The 18,198-nt window shown below is 63.8% G+C and overlaps 2 protein-coding genes across 2 annotated transcripts; both read right to left on the reverse strand.

Annotated features, from left to right (window-relative positions):
* Positions 1-3,179: 3,179 nt before the first annotated feature.
* PSORS1C2 (psoriasis susceptibility 1 candidate 2) lies at positions 3,180-5,417 on the reverse strand. Its single transcript, XM_085574225.1, has 2 exons — positions 4,322-5,417; positions 3,180-4,039 (listed from the first exon to the last, which is right to left on the reverse strand). The coding sequence occupies exons 1-2, from the start codon at positions 5,265-5,267 to the stop codon at positions 3,321-3,323; spliced, it is 1,665 nt and encodes a 554-aa protein (XP_085430351.1). The 5' UTR covers positions 5,268-5,417; the 3' UTR covers positions 3,180-3,320.
* A 569-nt stretch (positions 5,418-5,986) lies between these two features.
* Positions 5,987-17,514, reverse strand: KIF3C (kinesin family member 3C). The gene is made up of 8 exons (XM_077782496.2): positions 16,084-17,514; positions 11,987-12,088; positions 11,787-11,909; positions 11,588-11,706; positions 9,622-9,738; positions 8,958-9,066; positions 7,209-7,384; positions 5,987-6,288 (listed from the first exon to the last, which is right to left on the reverse strand). Exons 1-8 carry the CDS (start codon positions 17,494-17,496, stop codon positions 6,195-6,197), a joined length of 2,253 nt encoding a protein of 750 aa, XP_077638622.1. The 5' UTR covers positions 17,497-17,514; the 3' UTR covers positions 5,987-6,194.
* Between the last annotated feature and the right edge of the window lie 684 nt (positions 17,515-18,198).

Here is an 18,198-nt window from a genome sequence, read left to right on the forward strand (position 1 = left end):
TAAGCCACGGGGACTTCCCCATTTGCAATGGCAAGGGGAAAATGCAGCAGCCCTTGGAGATGACCTGGCCCTTCCCCTCTCCAAACTGCAGCTCCCGAGGCAGCGAGGCCCCACCAGCTCCTGCTCCAGAGCAGCTTGGATGGCCCTGGATGGCCCTGCCCCTCCCTGTGGGCTGTAGATGTCCCTGTTTCATCTTATTCCTGCTTTTATCCCCAGGCTCTTCTCTCCTCCCTGTGCAAGATCTGCCCTCCCTCACTGGGGCCTGGGGGGGCTCCTGGCCACCTCCCCTTTTCCAGACCTGCTTTTCCAGACCCCCTTTTCCAGTTCCCCCTTTCCCATCTCCCTTTCCCATCTCTCCCTTTCCCATCTTCCCTTTCCCACCTTCCCCTTTCCCATTTCCCTTTCCCATCTCTCCCTTTCCCACCTCCCTTTCCCATCTCCCCTTTCCCATCTCCCTTTCCATCTCCCCCTTTCCCATTTCTCCCTTTTCTATCTCCCCTTTTCCATCTCTCCCTTTCCCATCTCCCCCTTTCCCATCTCTCTTTTCCATCTCTCCCTTTCCCATCTTCCCTTTCCCACCTTCCCCTTTCCCATCTTCCCTTTCCCATTTCCCTTTCCCATCTCCCTTTCCCATCTCCCTTTTCTATCTCCCCTTTTCCATCTCTCCCTTTCCCATCTCCCCCTTTCCCATCTCTCTTTTCCATCTCTCCCTTTCCCACCTCCCTCTTTCCCATCTCCCTTTCCTATCTCCCCTTTTCCATCTCTCCCTTTCCCATTTCCCTTTCCCATCTCCCTTTTCTATCTCCCCTTTTTCATCTCTCCCTTTCCCATCTCTCCCATCTCTCCCTTTCCCATCTCTCCCACCTCCCCTTTTCCATCTCTCCCATCTCCCTTTTCCATCTCTCCCATCTCCCTTTCCCCTCCCCACCCCGCTGTGTCCGTGCGCTGCCCCGGGCTGTGCCGGGGCCCTTCCCGGTGTTTGTGAGCTGGAGCTGCCCGGCTCGGTGGAACCGAAGCCCGGAGGAAATCCCGGGGGAGGGAAGCCTCGCTTCCCCCGGGGCCGGGCCGAGGAGGCTGCGGGGGCACGGGAGGGATTGATTAAGGGATGCTCATTCCTTTATTGGGGCGCTCCGGGGCCGGGCCGAGGAGGCTGCGGGGGCACGGGAGGGATTGATTAAGGGATGCTCATTCCTTTATTGTGTCCCGGGCAGGCTCGGGGCGCTCCGGGGCCGGGCCGAGGAGGCTGCGGGGGCACGGGCAGGGATTGATTAAGGGATGCTCATTCCTTTATTGTGTCCCCGGCGGACTCGGAGCCGCGTTACAGCACAGTGAGGAGCGCCCATCCCGCCAGGAACGGCCTCTCTCCAGACACTATGTATAATATATATATATTTATAATATGTCCTGTATATTCCTATGTATAGAGTGACGAGGATGGGCCACCAGACAGGAAACTTTTGATTTCTAAATAAATCACCAGAGCAACAGGCACGAAAATTTGGTCCTACTCGAAGCCCTCGCCTTGCCCATGAACCCGGAACAGACCCGCACCCCCCTCCCCGCGGAAAAACGGCCAAACCCGAACCCAAAAGAACAGTTCAACGACAACAAAAGGAAGCCCCGGCCCAGCCCCTGGCCCCGAGGGGACACACGGACACCGAACGCCACCGGGGCGGCTCCTGCGAGCGCCGCCGGGCGAGGCGGGGCTGGGGAGGCTCCGGAGCGGCCCTGGGATGCTGGAAGAGCCTCATCCCATCCCCTGCCGGCTCCCTCCCCGAACTGTGCTCTGCTTCCAGGAGATCCCAGTGTGACCACAGCCCTGCTGGAAGAGCTTCCAGGGGATCCCAGTGTGACCACAGCCCTGCTGGAAGAGCTTCCAGGATCCCAGTGTGACCACAGCCCTGCTGGAAGGGCTTCCAGGATCCCTCTGTGACCACAGCCCTGCTGGAAGGGCTTCCAGGATCCCTCTGTGACCACAGCCCTGCTGGAAGGGCTTCCAGGGGATCCTCTGTGACCACAGCCCTGCTGGAAGAGCTTCCAGGATCCCAGTGTGACCACAGCCCTGCTGGAAGAGCTTCCAGGATCCCAGTGTGACCACAGCCCTGCTGGAAGGGCTTCCAGGATCCCAGTGTGACCACAGCCCTGCTGGAAGAGCTTCCAGGATCCCAGTGTGACCACAGCCCTGCTGGAAGAGCTTCCAGGATCCCTCTGTGACCACAGCCCTGCTGGAAGAGCTTCCAGGATCCCAGTGTGACCACAGCCCTGCTGGAAGAGCTTCCAGGATCCCAGTGTGACCACAGCCCTGCTGGAAGGGCTTCCAGGAGATCCTCTGTGACCACAGCCCTGCTGGAAGAGCTTCCAGGATCCCAGTGTGACCACAGCCCTGCTGGAAGAGCTTCCAGGATCCCAGTGTGACCACAGCCCTGCTGGAAGAGCTTCCAGGATCCCAGTGTGACCACAGCCCTGCTGGAAGGGCTTCCAGGATCCCAGTGTGACCACAGCCCTGCTGGAAGAGCTTCCAGGATCCCTCTGTGACCACAGCCCTGCTGGAAGGGCTTCCAGGAGATCCCAGTGTGACCACAGCCCTGCTGGAAGGGCTTCCAGGATCCCTCTGTGACCACAGCCCTGCTGGAAGAGCTTCCAGGATCCCAGTGTGACCACAGCCCTGCTGGAAGAGCTTCCAGGGGATCCTCTGTGACCACAGCCCTGCTGGAAGAGCTTCCAGGATCCCTCTGTGACCACAGCCCTGCTGGAAGGGCTTCCAGAGGATCCCAGTGTGACCACAGCCCTGCTGGAAGAGCTTCCAGGATCCCAGTGTGACCACAGCCCTGCTGGAAGAGCTTCCAGGATCCCTCTGTGACCACAGCCCTGCTGGAAGAGCTTCCAGGGGATCCCAGTGTGACCACAGCCCTGCTGGAAGGGCTTCCAGGATCCCAGTGTGACCACAGCCCTGCTGGAAGGGCTTCCAGGATCCCAGTGTGACCACAGCCACCCTTCCCAGACACAGCCACCCTTCCTGGGCACAGCACCCTCAGCTCCTGAGCTGTTTCGCTCACCCTGGGTGAGAAGGGAGGCCAGAGAAGGTCACTAGTTCATCACTTTGGGGCTCCAGGAGCTGCTGATCCACTGAAGGGGAACTGGCACTGCTGGAAAACAGGGCAGGGAGGAAATTCTATTCCCGCAGGCCCCCCAAACTTCTCCTCATTCAGTCTGTGCTTCCTGACCCTGATTCCCAGATGCTTTCCAGGAAATTAAATAACGAACCAGCTCTCCCAGGCACTGTGTTCCACAGAATCGGGGAATCACAGGCTGGAAGGGATTTAAAGCCCATCCAGTGCCACCCTTGCCCTGGGCAGGGTCACTTCCACTGTCCCAGGCTGCTCCAAGCCCTGTCCAGCCTGGCCTTGGCCAGGCTTGGGATGGTTCCACAGGCCCAGGATGGTTCCCCAGGGCCGGGATGGTTCCACAGGCTCGGGATGGTTCCACAGGGCCAGGATGGTTCCACACGCCCGGGATGGTTCCACAGGCCTGGGATGGTTCCCCAGGCCTGGGATGGTTCCACACGCCCGGGATGGTTCCACAGGGCCGGGATGGTTCCACAGGGCCGGGATGGTTCCACACACCCGGGATGGTTCCCCAGGCCCGGGATGGTTCCACAGGCCCGGGATGGTTCCACAGGGCCGGGATGGTTCCACAGGCCCGGGATGGTTCCACAGGGCCGGGATGGTTCCACAGGCTCGGGATGGTTCCACAGGCTCGGGACGGTTCCACAGGGCCAGGATGGTTCCACACGCCCGGGATGGTTCCACAGGCCTGGGATGGTTCCCCAGGCCTGGGATGGTTCCACACGCCCGGGATGGTTCCACAGGGCCGGGATGGTTCCACAGGGCCGGGATGGTTCCACACACCCGGGATGGTTCCCCAGGCCCGGGATGGTTCCACAGGCCCGGGATGGTTCCACAGGGCCGGGATGGTTCCACAGGGCCGGGATGGTTCCACAGGCTTGGGATGGTTCCCCAGGGCCGGGATGGTTCCACAGGCCTGGGATGGTTCCCCAGGGCTGGGATGGTTCCACAGGGCCAGGATGGTTCTACACGTCCGGGATGGTTCCACAGCCCGGGATGGTTCCACAGCCCGGGATGGTTCCACAGGGCCGGGATGGTTCCACAGGCCTGGGATGGTTCCCCAGGGCCGGGATGGTTCCACAGGGCTGGGATGGTTCCACAGGGCCGGGATGGTTCCACAGGGCCGGGATGGTTCCACAGGGCCGGGATGGTTCCGCAGCCCGGGATGGTTCCCCAGGGCCGGGATGGTTCCGCAGGGCTCTGGGGGATGCCCTGGGGCACCCTGTGGCCAGAGCTGACCCCACAGCATGGAAGGGACCCTGCTGTCCCTCCTGCAGCACCTTCCCCTGCTCCCTCCTGGCAGGCTGAGCACAGCCCGGACCTGGCTGCCGCCTGCCGAGGTGGCCCAGGCAGGGGCCAGCATGGGGGAGAAGGGGACAGAGGTTTTGGAGGGACAGGGGGTGTTATGGGGCACAGCTGGCAGAGGAAGGGCGGGTCAGTGATGGAGAGCTCGAGGGAAGGGGAGAAGGGCACGGCTGGGAAGGGCCCAGCACAGCCACGTGTGGATGGGACACGGCTGCCGAGGGACCTGCCCGGCTCCGGGCTGGGCACAGCTCCCGGTTCCCTCCGGATGTCCCCAGGGCAGGCCCGTGCCTCCCCGCCCTCCCTCAGCCTGTCTGAGTGCAGGAGCCAGCGAGGGGAGCGGGGAGCAGCCCAGCAGCAAAGAGCAGCCTGCCCAGAGCAGTGCCGGAGTCTCCTTCCCCAGGGAGATTCCAAACCCACCCGGACACATCCCTGAGTAACGTGCTCCAGGGACTGGAAGAGCTCCAGGGTCCCTTCCAGCCTCATCCACCCTGTGAAGGAATTCTCCTTGCTGCCAGAGGACATTCCCCACCTGCAACCCTCTCTGACCTGTCCGGCCCTCTGCTGAGCCAGGAGAGCCAGGGGTGGCTCCCTCACAAGGATCCCATCGAGCACAGGGATGTCCCCACCTCCACCACCCCAGGGACAACTCAGCTGCCGGCCTGGCACTGCCAGGACGGGTTCTGCCCAGCTCCCCTCACCGCATCCCACAGGAACACGAGCAGGCTCCAACCCCACAGTCCTGGGCTTCACCCCCATCACCACCCCACATCGGTCCTCCAGAACCCACCAGAAGTCTGTCCCAACCAGGAGGTGACAGAAGTGACCTCCACGTGCCATGTCCAGGGCACAGCGATGCCATCGCTGCCCCGGGTGTCACCTCCTTGTCCCACATCTCCGTGGCAGATGGAGCCTGTGCCAGCCCGGAGCTCGGCGGGCAGTGCTGCTCCCAGGCTGGGCATCTCCAGAAGGTGCTGGAAGGGGCTGGACATTCCCACCTCGGGCTCTTGTCAGGAGCTGCACACCCACGGGCCTCGGGAGCCTCGCTGGGGCTGTCTCCAGTGTCCCCACAGTGTCCCCAGAGTGTCCCCAGAGCGTGGCACAGCCCGGGGCTTTGGGTGACTCGGCCTGGTGACCCTGCAAGCCCTGTGGATGGAGCTCCTGCAGTGCCAGCCGTGCCCGCAGTGGGTGAGGTGTCCCTGCTGCCACCAGAGTCGATGCAGGCTGGGGAGTCCCGCTGGGGGACTCTGACAAGGCACCGCCACCACAAAGTCTCCCAGTCCACGCAGAAATCTCCAAATTCCTGGGATCCAGCGGAGCAAAGCCAGCACCAGGGGCCAGGGCAGCCTCAGCTTCTGCCAAAGCCCCTGGAGAGGGACCCATGGCCCTCCTGCCTGGATGGAGCAGTGTCCTGGCAGTGTCCCCGTGCCCAGCCCGGTGCCAGGGCGGTGTGGGGAGGGCTGAGAGCTGGGCAAACCTGGGCGGGTCAGCACGGTGCCCGCTGCCAGCCTGGACGTCCATCAGTCCGAGCACAAATGCCGCCTCCGCGCGTCACCCGCTCCATAAATAAATAGGTTAAATAAATAAAGTGACAGATCCGGATCAGGGGGGCGGAGGGAGGGGAGGGAGAAGGGAGGAGGGAGGGAGGGGCAGCCGCCCTGGCCCGGGGCCGTTCCGTGCCCGGCACAAACACACACAAAGCAGCTGAGGACAGGGACGAGCCGGGCTGGCCGGGCCCCTCGGGGGCTCAGTCCGGGCTCCAGGCGGTCACTGCTGGCCCGGCAGAGCGGTGGCACACGGGGAGCTGCAGGCCAGGGACACCTGGGTGGTGGAGGATGGCAGCGACCGCGGCGTCTGGCACCTGGGGACACAGAGACACTCTGGGGCTGCTGCCCTGCCCTGCCTTCCCACCCTCCCCAAAACCCAGCGCTTTCCCTGGGCCTGTGCTGTGCAGGCAGCACCCGAGGGCACCCCTTGCTGGGTGGGAGGGTACCTTGGGTCTGGGATATAGGAATAGCGTGGAATCATGGAATGGTTTGGGTTCGGGAGAGCTTACAATTCACCCAGTGCCACCCCTGCCATGGCAAGGACACCTCCCACTGTCCCAGGCTGCTCCCAGCCCCAGTGTCCAACCTGGCCTTGGGCACTGCCAGGGATCCAGGGGCAGCCACAGCTGCCAGGGAACAATTCCCAATTCCCAATCTCCCACCCAGCCCTGCCCTCTGGCACTGGGAGCCATTCCCTGGCTCCTGTCCCTCCATCCTTGTCCCCAGTCCCTCTGCAGCTCTCCTGGAGCCCCTCCAGGCTCTGCCAGGGGCTCTGAGCTCTGCCTGGATCCTTCTCCTCTCCAGGTGAGCCCCCCCAGCTCTCCCTGGATCCTTCTCCTCTCCAGGTGAGCCCCCCCAACTCTCCCTGGATCCTTCTCCTCTCCAGGTGAGCCCCCCCAGCTCTCCCTGGATCCTTCTCCTCTCCAGGGGAGCCCCCCCAGCTCTGCCTGGATCCTTCTCCTCTCCAGGTGAGCCCCCCCAGCTCTCCCTGGATCCTTCTCCTCTCCAGGTGAACTCCCCCAGCTCTCCCAGCCCTGGAGCAGCTCCGGGGGCTCCTCAGGTGTCTCCTGCTCAGAGCTGCACGCGGTGCTGCTCCCTAGCACAGCCTCAGCAGCATTTCCACCTCTGAGCTCAGTCCCGAGGGGACGGGGCCGTTCCAGCTGTGCCTGCCCCGTGCCCCCCGTGCCCCCCGTGCCCCCCATGCCCCCCGTGCCCCCCGGCCGCTGTCGCTCACCAGGAGCGGGACTTGCGCACGCGGGAGGCCGCCGGCCGCTCCAGGAGCCTGTCCAGGTGCATCAGCCTCTCGAGGTGCAGCGCCCGCGGGTCCTGCTCCGCCGGCTCCCTGCTGCGCTCAAACTCAAAGATGGCCGGGGGGGACAGGTCCAGCTCCAGGAACATGATGTTCTCAGCCTGCCCAGGGCACAGGGACGGCCAACACGGAGTCACCGTGGGGAGAGCACGGCCCCAGCTCCGCTGAGCCGCGCTGCCGGGGCAGCGGGAGCCTCTCCTGGCTGCCCTGGCCCCGGGCTCTGGCTCTCCCAGCCTGTCCCAGGGCTGAGCAGCCCTGTCCTTCCAATGGCAGGAGAGCCAGGAGCTGGGAGGATAAAGCTGGGAGCTCGAATTGCTGTATCCCAGATCCTCGTGAGCTTGTTTTCTCCATCTTCTCTCCCAGTGTTGTCCATCCCTCCACCCATCCAGTCACCATCTGCCTTCATCCATCCACTTCTAGTTCCCCATCAGCTTCATCCATACACCCACCCATCCACACATTCACAGACATCCACACATCCACCCATGGGTCCATCCATAGACATCCATCCACATATCCATCCATCCCTCCCTCCATGGATCCATCCATCCATCCCTCCATGGACCCATCCATTCCTCCCTCCATGGATCCATCCATCCATCCATCCATCCATCATCCATCATCCATCATCCATCATCCATCCATCCATCCATCCATCCATCCATCCATCTATCCATCATCCATCCACATCCACCCGTCATCCATCCATCCAACCATCCATCCATCCAACCATCCATCCATCCAACCATCCATCCATCCATCATCCATCCATCCACATCCATCATCCATCCATCATCCATCCATCCATCATCCATCATCCATCCATCATCCATCCATCCATCATCCATCATCCATCCACATCCACCTGTCATCCCCATCCATCCATCCAACCATCCATCCATCCAACCATCCATCCATCCATCATCCATCATCCATTCATCCATCCATCCATCCATCATCCATCCATCCATCATCCATTCATCCATCCATCCATCATCCATCCATCCATCATCCATCCACATCCACCTGTCATCCATCCCTCCATCCATCATCCATCCATCCATCCATCCAACCATCATCCATAATCCATCCATCATCCATTCATCCATCATCCATCCATCATCCATCCATCCATCATCCATCCATCCATCCATCCAACCATCATCCATAATCCATCCATCATCCATTCATCCATCATCCATCCATCATCCATCCATCCATCCATCCATCCAACCATCATCCATAATCCATCCATCATCCATTCATCCATCCATCCATCCATCATCCATCCATCCATCATCCATCCATCATCCATCCATCATCCATCCATCCATCATCCATCCATCATCCATCCATCCATCCATCCAACCATCATCCATAATCCATCCATCATTCATTCATCCATCATCCATCCATCCATCATCCATCCATCATCCATCCATCCATCATCCATCCATCCATCCATCCATCCATCCATCATCCATCCATCCATCATCCATCCATCCATCCATCCATCCATCCATCCATCCATCCATCATCCATCATCCATCCATCCATCATCCATCCATCCATCATCCATCCATCCATCCATCCATCCATCATCCATCCCTCATCCACCCACCCCACTCACCGCACGCCCTCCCAGCCCCGGCCCTCAGCGGTGTCCCGACGTACCCGGAAGCGGGGGTGGGATCTCCTGGCCATGGCCACCCGGGCGTATTGGCTGATGGGTCTCTTGTAGCCCACGGCCGAGGTCGGGCGTCTCTTCATCTGGGAGCTGTTCCTGGGCACACGGAGCGGGGACGTGAGCCCGCAGCGCCACCGAGGGCAGGGTGACCCTGCCACGGGGCTGGGCTCGGGGGGATCCCACCCTTGGGCACCCGCAGGAGTCCCCCGGCCACGGGGCCACTCATGGGCACTGGCAGGGACAGGACAGGACAGGGACAGGGACAGGGACAGGGACAGGGACAGGGACAGGGACAGGGATGGGACAGGGATGGGACAGGGACAGGGACAGGGATGGGACAGGGACAGGACAGGGACAGGACAGGGACAGGGACAGGGACAGGGACAGGGACAGGGACAGGACAGGGACAGGGACAGGGACAGGGATGGGACAGGGACAGGGACAGGGACAGGGACAGAGATGGGGACAGAGGCAGGGGCAGGAACAGGGACAGGGAACACGGGACAGGGACAGGGCACAGGGACAGGGACGGAACAGGGACAGAGACAGGGGACAGGGACAGGGATGGGGACAGGGACAGGGATGGGGACAGGGACAGGGATGGGGACAGGGACTGTACCCCGGGGACAGAACGGGGACACAGGGACGTACCCTCCGCCAGGAACCAGCGGCTGGAATTTCCACTGGTCCTCATCGCCGTCGAAGTAGAGGCGGTTCATGATCTTGTTCTTCTCCTCGGGAGGGATGAAGTTCTCGATGATCAAGTACCTGAGGCAGCAGGAGAGATGGGGAAGGAGCAGGACAGGATGGGGTTCATGTGGCAGGAGACAGAAAACAGGCGGGAAAGGGAGAGGGAAGGCAGGAAGAGAAGGAGACATGGCAGGGAGAAGAAACAACCAGAGGATGAAAATGTGATGGAAGGGGAGAGGTGGAAGCAGTAGATGCAGCCACGGAGAGGGGAAAGGCAGGAGAGGAGGCATCAGAGAGGAGCCCGGGAGCTCTGGGGCTCCAGGCAGCACCAGGGCCCTTCCCTCCACTCCTCCCACATCTGCTCCCCCGCTGCCCGGCCTGAAAATCAAGGGAAGCTCAACAATGCCAGGAGGGAATCTTTTCTGTGTTTTTTGGGCAAGGCGAGCAGCTGTCAAAAACTGTTTTGAGGCAACGAGTTGCATCAGTGAGCTGTGGCTTCCGGAGGGGAGAAGGGGCAAAGCTGGAGATGGAATTCTGTTTGTAGTGAAACTGCCTCACTCTGCAAACGCTGCAGTGCTCCTAAATAGCTGGGGGGGTATGAAAGAGAGCAGAGTTTGAAGTGAGAACAAAGCCCCGGGGGCGGTGGAGCAGCAGCTGCGGCTGCGGGAGGCTCCCGGAGGGAAAACTCTGCCAGGGAGCCGGGGTCACCCCCAGTCCCCAGAGCTGCTGTCCCCCCGAGGACAGAGCAGGTCACCCGGTGCCCTCGGGGGTCCCTTGGCCCCGGCCACCCCCAGGTTCAGCCTCAGCCAGGGTTTCTGCTGGAGCATTTTCTGTTTTTTCCCCTTTCTCGGCAACTCTTGGGTGCTCCCTGTGCTGCTCACCCACTCTCAGTGCCCACGGCTTGTGCCAGCACTGACAGCCACACAGGGTCACAGCTCCCAGTGCCCACGGCTTGTGCCAGCACTGACAGCCACACAGGGTCACAGCTCCCAGTGCCCACAGCTTGTGGTGCCAGCACTGACAGCCGGGCAGGGCTCGGCTGTCCCTGTCTCTGGGTGGGGTCAATACCTCCAGTTCTGCACCCACTCTGAGCCTCTGAGTCCCCCAACCCTGCTCTGAGTCCCCCAACCCTGCTCTGAGCCCCCAAACCCTGCTCTGAGCCCCCAACCCTGCTCTGAGCCCCCCAACCCTGCTCTGAGACCCCAAACCCTGCTCTGAGCCCCCAAACCCTGCTCTGAGCCCCCCAACCCTGCTCTGAGCCCCCCAACCCTGCTCTGAGACCCCAAACCCTGCTCTGAGCCCCCCAACCCTGCTCTGAGACCCCAAACCCTGCTCTGAGCCCCCAAACCCTGCCCTGAGCCCCCAAACCCTGCTCTGAGACCCCAAACCCTGCTCTGAGCCCCCAAACCCTGCTCTGAGCCTCCCAACCCTGCTCTGAGCTCCCCAGCTCTGCTGAGCCCCCAACCCTGCTCTGAGCACATCAACCCTGCTCTGAGACCCCCAACCCTGTCCTGAATCCCCCAACTCTGTCCTGAACCCTGCTCTGAGCCCCCCAACCCTGCTCTGAGCTCCCCAACCCTGCTCTGAGCCCCCCAACCCTGCTCTGAGCTCCCCAACCCTGCTCTGAGGCCCCCAACCCTGCTCTGAGTCCCCCAACCCTGCTCTGAGCCCCCCAACCCTGCCCTGAGCCCCCCAACCCTGCTCTGAGCCCCCAAACCCTGCTCTGAGACCCCAAACCCTGCTCTGAGCTTCCCAACCCTGCCCTGAGCCCCCAAACCCTGCTCTGAGACCCCAAACCCTGCTCTGAGCCCCCAAACCCTGCTCTGAGACCCCAAACCCTGCTCTGAACCCCTCGACGCTGCTCTGCACCCCCAGTTCTCCAGGGCCCCGCAGGCCAGGGGACCCCCGAGCCCCCCAGAACACCTACTTGAGCTTCAGCTCCCGCGTCTGCTCGTTCTGGGCCTCCTCCAGGTCCCGGCGCACGCGGATGTACTCGTCGTGCTGGTCCTGGATCTCAGCCTTCACGGCCTGCAGCTTGGCGTAGAGCTGGGGGGGAGCAGCAGCTCAGCCCTGCCCGGGGCTGGGAGCCCTGGCAGGGACCTGCCCGTGCCCTGCCCTGCTCTCACCTTCTTCAGCTTCTTGGTTTTGATCTCCACCTCCTGCTGCAGGGACGTGTAGGTCTCGCGCAGCTCCACGGTCTCCTCGTCCCTCAGCAGCATCTCCTGCTGCATCTCGCGCTCCCGGCGTTTCTGAGGGGCAGGGACGGGGTTGGAAGCGGGGCGGGCACGGGGAGGGGTCCCAGGACCCCCCTGGCACCCCCCGGCACCTGCTCAGCGATCTCCTGGCGCCTCAGCTCCAGCATCTTCTGCTGCTCGTTGGTGTGGTCCACGATGGTCCTGCCCCCGATGAGCAGCTTGCTCTCCATGGCCTGGAGGGGACAGAGGGGCAGGGCAGGGGGTCAGGGCGGGGATCCCCACCCCCATCCACGGGCTCTGCCTCACGCCACCCTCACTGGGTGGTGACCCCCACCCTGATCCCTGTGGTCACCCCCACCCCTGATCCCTGTCCCCATCCCTGGTCCCTGTCCCCATCCCTGATGGTCACCACCATTCCTGACCCCTGTCCCTGCCCCTGATCCCTGTGGTCGCCCCGATCACTGATCCCTATCCCCTGTCCCCATCCCTGGTCCCTGTCCCCATCCCTGTCCCCACCCCTGTCCCCTGTCCCCATCCCTGTCCCCACCCCTGGTCCCTGTCCCCATCCCTGTCCCCTGTCCCCATCCCTGTCCCTATCGCTGTCCCCATCCCTGTCCCCTGTCCCCACCCCTGATCCCTGTCCCCATCCCTGTCCCTTGTCCCCACCCCTGATCCCTTGTCCCCATCCCTGTCCCCTGTCCCCACCCCTGTCCCCATCCCTGTCCCCTGTCCCCACCCCTGATCCCTGTCCCCACCCCTGATCCCTGTCCCCATCCCTGTCCCCTGTCCCCATCCCTGTTCCCTGTCCCCATCCCTGTCCCCTGTCCCCACCCCTGTCCCCTGTCCCCATCCCTGCTCTCAGGGAGGTGGGAGTGTTCCATGCCCCTCTGCTCAGAGCCCAGCTGAGGGGAGGAGGCTGTGCACGATTAGATTGGACGTTGGGAACAATTCCCCCTGGAAAGGGCTGTCGTGTGTGTGTGTGTGTGTGTGTGTGTGTGTGTACACACTGTGTCTGTGGGCACACACTCTGTGTGTGTGTGTGTGTGCACACTGTGTGTGTCTGTGTGTGCACTATGTATGTGTGTGTGTACACCGCGTGTGTGTGTGCACATTCTGTGTGTGTGCACTGTGTGTGTGCACTGTGTGTGTGCACAGTGTATGTGTGTGTGCGCACACTCTGTGTGTGTGTGCGCACACTCTGTGTGTGTGTGAGTGCACACTGTGTGTGTGTGTGTGCACACTGTGTGTGTGCGCACACTCTGTGTGTGAGTGCACACTGTGTGTGTGCGCACACTCTGTGTGTGAGTGCACACTGTGTGTGTGTGTGTGCACACTGTGTGTGTGTGTGCGCACACTCTGTGTGTGTGTGTGAGTGCACACTGTGTGTGTGTGTGCACTGTGTGTGCACACTGTGTGTGTGCGTACACTGTGTGTGTGTGTGAGTTCACACTGTGTGTGTGTGTGCACTGTGTGTGCACTCTGTGTGCACACTGTGTGTGTGCGCACACTCTGTGTGTGTGTGTGTGTACACTGTGTGTGTGTGCACTGTGTGTGTGCACACTGTGTGTTTGTGTGTGCACTGTGTGTGTGTGTGTGTGTGTGTGTGTGTGTGTGTGTGTATGTGTGCATATGTGTGTGTGCGCGTGCCCAGCCCGTGTGCGCGTTCCAGCTGTGCTCCCGTGCCCGGGTGCCCGTGTGGGACGGGCAGGGGGACACGCGGTGCCCCCGCAGCTGCAGGGAGGGACCCAGGACATGGCACACGGAATCCATGTGCCAGCAGCACCCAGGGGACACCCACAGCAGCACCCAAGGGACACCCACAGCTGAGCACCCAGGGGACACCCACAGCAGCACCCAGCACCCAGGAGACACCCACAGCAGCACCCAGGGGACACCCACAGCTGAGCCAGCACCCAGGGGACACCCACAGCAGCACCCAGCACCCAGAAGACACCCACAGCTGAGCCAGCACCCAGGGGACACCCACAGCAGCACCCAGGGGACACCCACAGCAGCACCCAGCACCCAGGAGACACCCACAGCAGCACCCAGGGGACACCCACAGCAGCACCCAGGGGACACTCACAGCTGTGCCAGCAGCACCCAGGGGACACTCACAGCTGTGCCAGCAGCACCCAGGGGACACCCGCAGCCATTGAGTGCTGTCGGGACACAGCCCCCCACGGGTGCCCCTACCAGCCCCCCGACCCCGGGGATCCCTCCTCCTCCCCACCCATGGGTGGCCCAGGCTGGGTGCTCTGCTGGGGGCTGGCATCCCCAAGGGCAGCGCCCAGCCGATCCTGTGCCACCCCGTGCCAGGCCTGGGCGCCCTGGGGTGCCAGGGTTCCTCACCCCTGCTCCTCCAAAGGCCGTTCTGGCACCTAGCTGCCGCCCCGGGTGCCAGGTGTGCCCTGGGGACCCTGCGGGGCGCAGGGAGGGGACAGGAGGGTGCTGGCACCAGGGTCCCGCTGCCACCCCCTCCCACAGTGCTGCCCCTGCTGTCACCAGCCATGCCAGGGTAGGAGGGTTCTCAGTGCCACTGCTTCCTCCATGCCAGGGCATTTATCCCCCAAGGAAGAGATTCCCGATCTCCTTCAGCACCAAGGCTCGCCCAGGAATTCATCTCGGGCACCCAAAGGACCCCCGGCGCCTTTCCTCCCGCCCACCTTGGCCTCAGCCCCTGGCACAGCCCTTGGGAGCAGCCACACCCCGTGGGCAGCTGCCCTGGGGCACTGCCCCTCTGCCTGGCACACATCTGGGCACCCGGAGCACATCTGGGCGCCCAGGAGCACATCTGGGTGCCCAACACACATCTGGGTACCCAACACACATCTGGGCACCCAGGAGCACCCCCCAACCTGCACCCACAGCCTGCACCCCCCTGCCTGCACCCGCAGCCTGCACCCGCAGCCACGGGGGCATGGCTGCAGAGACCCCCGTGCCAGGCATCCTGCTCTGCCAGGACACCCATCACGGGACACCCGTCACGGGACACCCATCACAGGACACCCGCTGTGCCAGCCAGCAGCCCACGGCTCTGCCCCAGTGGCACGTCCCAATGGCATCCCACGGGCTCTGTGCGGGCATCCAGACACGGCCACGCAGCCCTGGGCACAGCCACACATCCCTGGGCAGGATCACACATCCCTGGGTACAATCACACATCCCTGGGCAGGATCACACAGCCCTGGGCACAGCCACACATCCCTGGGCAGGATCACACAGCCCTGGGCACAATCACACATCCCTGGGCACAATCACACAGCCCTGGGCACCATCACACATCCCTGGGCACGGCCATGTGTCCCTGGGGCTGCAACAAACACGACCCTGGCCATGGAAGAGGGTCCAGCCCCTTGGCCAGCCCTGGCACCCCAGGCATGTCCTTCCCCAGAGGGATCCCCCCAATGCCTGGGCTCCAGCCCAGTCTCTGCATCCGGGCCAGGGTGGTGCCAGAGGGGCCGTGCCAGGGGGGCCGTGCTGAGTGTGATGCCAAGGGTCAGGGTGCTAGGGCTCCCTCCCCACCACTGGCACTGCGGTCCCGGCCCCATGGGCACCATGGGCAGGGGGAAGGACCCCACAGCTCAGCGGGGTCCGGAGCAGGGTGGGGCAGGGGGAGGTGCAGCCCCAGACCCCCAGCACAGCCGGGGCTGCCGCAGCCCCTCTCACCCTCAAATCCCTCAGATCACCCGCAGCCCCCATCCACGCTGCTCTGGCTCGGGGTGCCAGGAGGATTTGGGGTGGGCAGGGGGATGGGGGTCCCTGCAGAGCTGCCAGGCCCTGCCCCCAGAGAGCCCCTGGGGCTGGACAGAACTGGGGGCGGCTGGGGGCATGGGCACCGTGCCCCCAGCCCCAGCCCGGGGCTCAGTCCCGAGGCCACCAGGGAGGAATCTGCAGCATCACTCTCGTCACTCCCCTTCCCACGCCAGCTGCTTTGTTGTGCCGAGAGGGACGAGAGCCGAGCACGCCTGTGCCACCAGCGACCCTCTCCCTCCCTCCCACCCCTGCAGCACCCACGCAGGTCCCCACGCAGGTCCCAGGGCCACCCCAGCCCAGCCCCACGCCAGAGCCTGCCTGGACACCTCGCTTGGGAGGTCTCCTTGCTGGGCACCGCGGTGGGCACCTCCCCCTGGCTCCCCGCTTGGGATCCATTCCCACTGCACACCAGGGGCCGGGGGGCACAGCAGGTACCCCGGCCCCATTTGTCACCGTGGGTGGCAACACGAACCTTGTACTTGATGGCCAGCAGCTCCGTGGCCTCCTGCTCCTTCCGCAGGTCCTCTAGCATCTTCTCCTTCTCCTGGAGCAGCTTCTGCTTCTCCTCACTCACCAGGCTGTGGTCATCCTGGATAGCGGCTTTCTCCTCTTCCAGCCTCTCCTTCTGCTCCTTCAAGTAATTCTCCATGGTCTTCTCCAGGCCATCCTCATTCTCGTCCTCCCCTTCGTTGTCCACGGCGCCCTCTCCATCCACTGCTTTCTTCCTCCGGCTGCTCCTCCTCCTCTTCTTGCCCAGCATCCCGCGTTTCTCCAGCTGGGCCTTCAGCCGGACGATCTCCTCCTGGAACTCCCGCAGCAAGGTGTCCTTGGGGTCCTCGTTCACCCGGGGCTTGTTCTTGATGTTCTTGGCCCTGTTGGCGAACCTGAGGGTGGAGAGGCTCTCGTCGTAGCTGTGGGAGGCCGGGCCCAAGGTGGCCACCATGATTGTCTTGGCGTTGCCCCCGAGGGAGTCCTGCAGCAGGCGGGTGAGCTTGGAGTCCCGGTAGGGGATGTGCGTGCTCCGGCCGTCCACCAGCGCCGAGATGACGTTGCCCAGGGCCGAGAGGGAGAGGTTGATCTTGGAGGCTTCCTTGGGGCGCTCTCCGTGGGCCCCCATTTTGCTCTGGCGCTCGCTGCCGGCCAGGTCCACGAGGTTGAGCTTGCCCACGCGGATGTGCTCGTCGCCGTCCGGCCCCGTCTCGCTGCACTCGATGGTGATCAGGAAGATGGCGTGGGAGCGCGAGCTGTGCTCGTTCATGTTGGTGCTGCCCACGGAGCGCGTCTGGCTGCCCAGGTTCATCACGTGCTCGATCTCCTTGACGTTCTTGGTCACGAAGGAGGAGAGGTCCTTGATGTACACCCCGGTCTCGGGGTTCTCCTTCAGCTCCAGCTTCTTGCTCTGGTCCTTGGCGAGGAGGTCCCTGATCTCCTCCTGGTAGATCTCCAGGTACGAGGCCCTCACCAGGTACTGCTGGTTCTGCGAGCGGGAGATGTGGGTGAAGATGTGCTCGAAGGCGCTGGGGATGATGCCGCGCTTCTCGGGCTCCGCCCAGGCGCCCTGCATGGTGTAGGTCTTGCCGGTGCCGGTCTGGCCGTAGGCGAGGACGGTGCCGTTGAAGCCCTGCAGCACCGAGTCGATGAGCGGCCGCACGGTCTCATCGTAGAGGTCGGCCTGCTTGGAGCTGGCGTCGTACACGGCGTCGAAGGTGAAGGTCTTGGGCAGCTCCCCGGGGGCGGCGCGGGGGTTGCGGATGCTCACCTGGCCCAGCTTCACGTCCAGCTCCAGGACGCGCTCGCAGCCCGCCGCCTCCTCCCGCCGGCTCATGGGCCGGCACCGGGCCACCACCCGCAGCGCCTCGCAGCCGCCGCGGGGCTTACCGGCCATGGCGGCGGCCGGGCGGGGCCGGCGGCGCAGCGGGGCCGGGGCGCTCAGCCGCGCGGCCCCCGCGGCACCGCCGGGGCCGAGCCCGGGGCCGGGGCCGGGGCCGGGGCCGGGGCGGAGCGGGCGGCGCCGGGGCGGGGGGCGCGGGCGGCCGGGGCGCGGCGGGGCGGCCCCGCCGGGCGCTCGCTCATGGCAGCGCGGCCGCGGCGCCCCGCCCGGTGCGGGGATGGGCCGGGGCGCGGCCGCGCCGCGATTGGTGCGCGCCCCCGCCCGCGCCCGCGCCCCCCGGGCGCGCTCCCGCGGCCGCGCTCCCGGCCCCGCCGCCGGCGGCTCCGCCCGGGCGCGCCGGGAGCGGTAGTGCGGCCGCGGGAGCGCGCCCGGGCGAGGGGCGCGGGGCGAGGGGCGGGGAGCGAGGGGTGCGGCGCTGGGATGCTGCGCTGGAATGCAGAAGCGGCTTGCGGGATCGGGATGCGCCGTTGGAATGCGGGATTAGGATGCAGGATGAAGGATACGGGTCTGCCGGGCGGGGCTGGGATGCAGGATTAGGATACAGGATTTGGAATGCAGGATGAAGGATACGGGTCTGCCGGGCGGGGCTGGGATGCAGGATTAGGATACAGGATTTGGAATGCAGGATGAAGGATACGGGTCTGCCGGGCGGGGCTGGGATGCAGGACTGAAATATGGGATCACAAATGCAGGAAT

This window comes from Lonchura striata, chromosome 3 (genome assembly GCF_050655825.1).
Source record: "Lonchura striata isolate lonStrDom1 chromosome 3, ASM5065582v1, whole genome shotgun sequence".
Taxonomy (NCBI): Eukaryota; Metazoa; Chordata; class Aves; order Passeriformes; family Estrildidae; genus Lonchura; species Lonchura striata.

Excerpts from the sequence above, each read along its gene's own strand:
- PSORS1C2 (XM_085574225.1), bottom strand. The coding sequence starts at position 5,267 with ATGGCACGTGGAGGTCACTTCTGTCACCTCCTGGTTGGGACAGACTTC. Across the intron at positions 4,040-4,321 it reads CCAGGGCATCCCCCAGAGCC|CTGTGGAACCATCCCGGCCC; the intron begins CTGCGGAACCAT and ends ACCATCCCAGGC.
- KIF3C (XM_077782496.2), bottom strand. The coding sequence starts at position 17,496 with ATGGCCGGTAAGCCCCGCGGCGGCTGCGAGGCGCTGCGGGTGGTGGCC. Across the intron at positions 11,707-11,786 it reads AAACCAAGAAGCTGAAGAAG|CTCTACGCCAAGCTGCAGGC; the intron begins GTGAGAGCAGGG and ends GCTCCCCCCCAG. Across the intron at positions 9,739-11,587 it reads ACGCGGGAGCTGAAGCTCAA|GTACTTGATCATCGAGAACT; the intron begins GTAGGTGTTCTG and ends CTGCTGCCTCAG.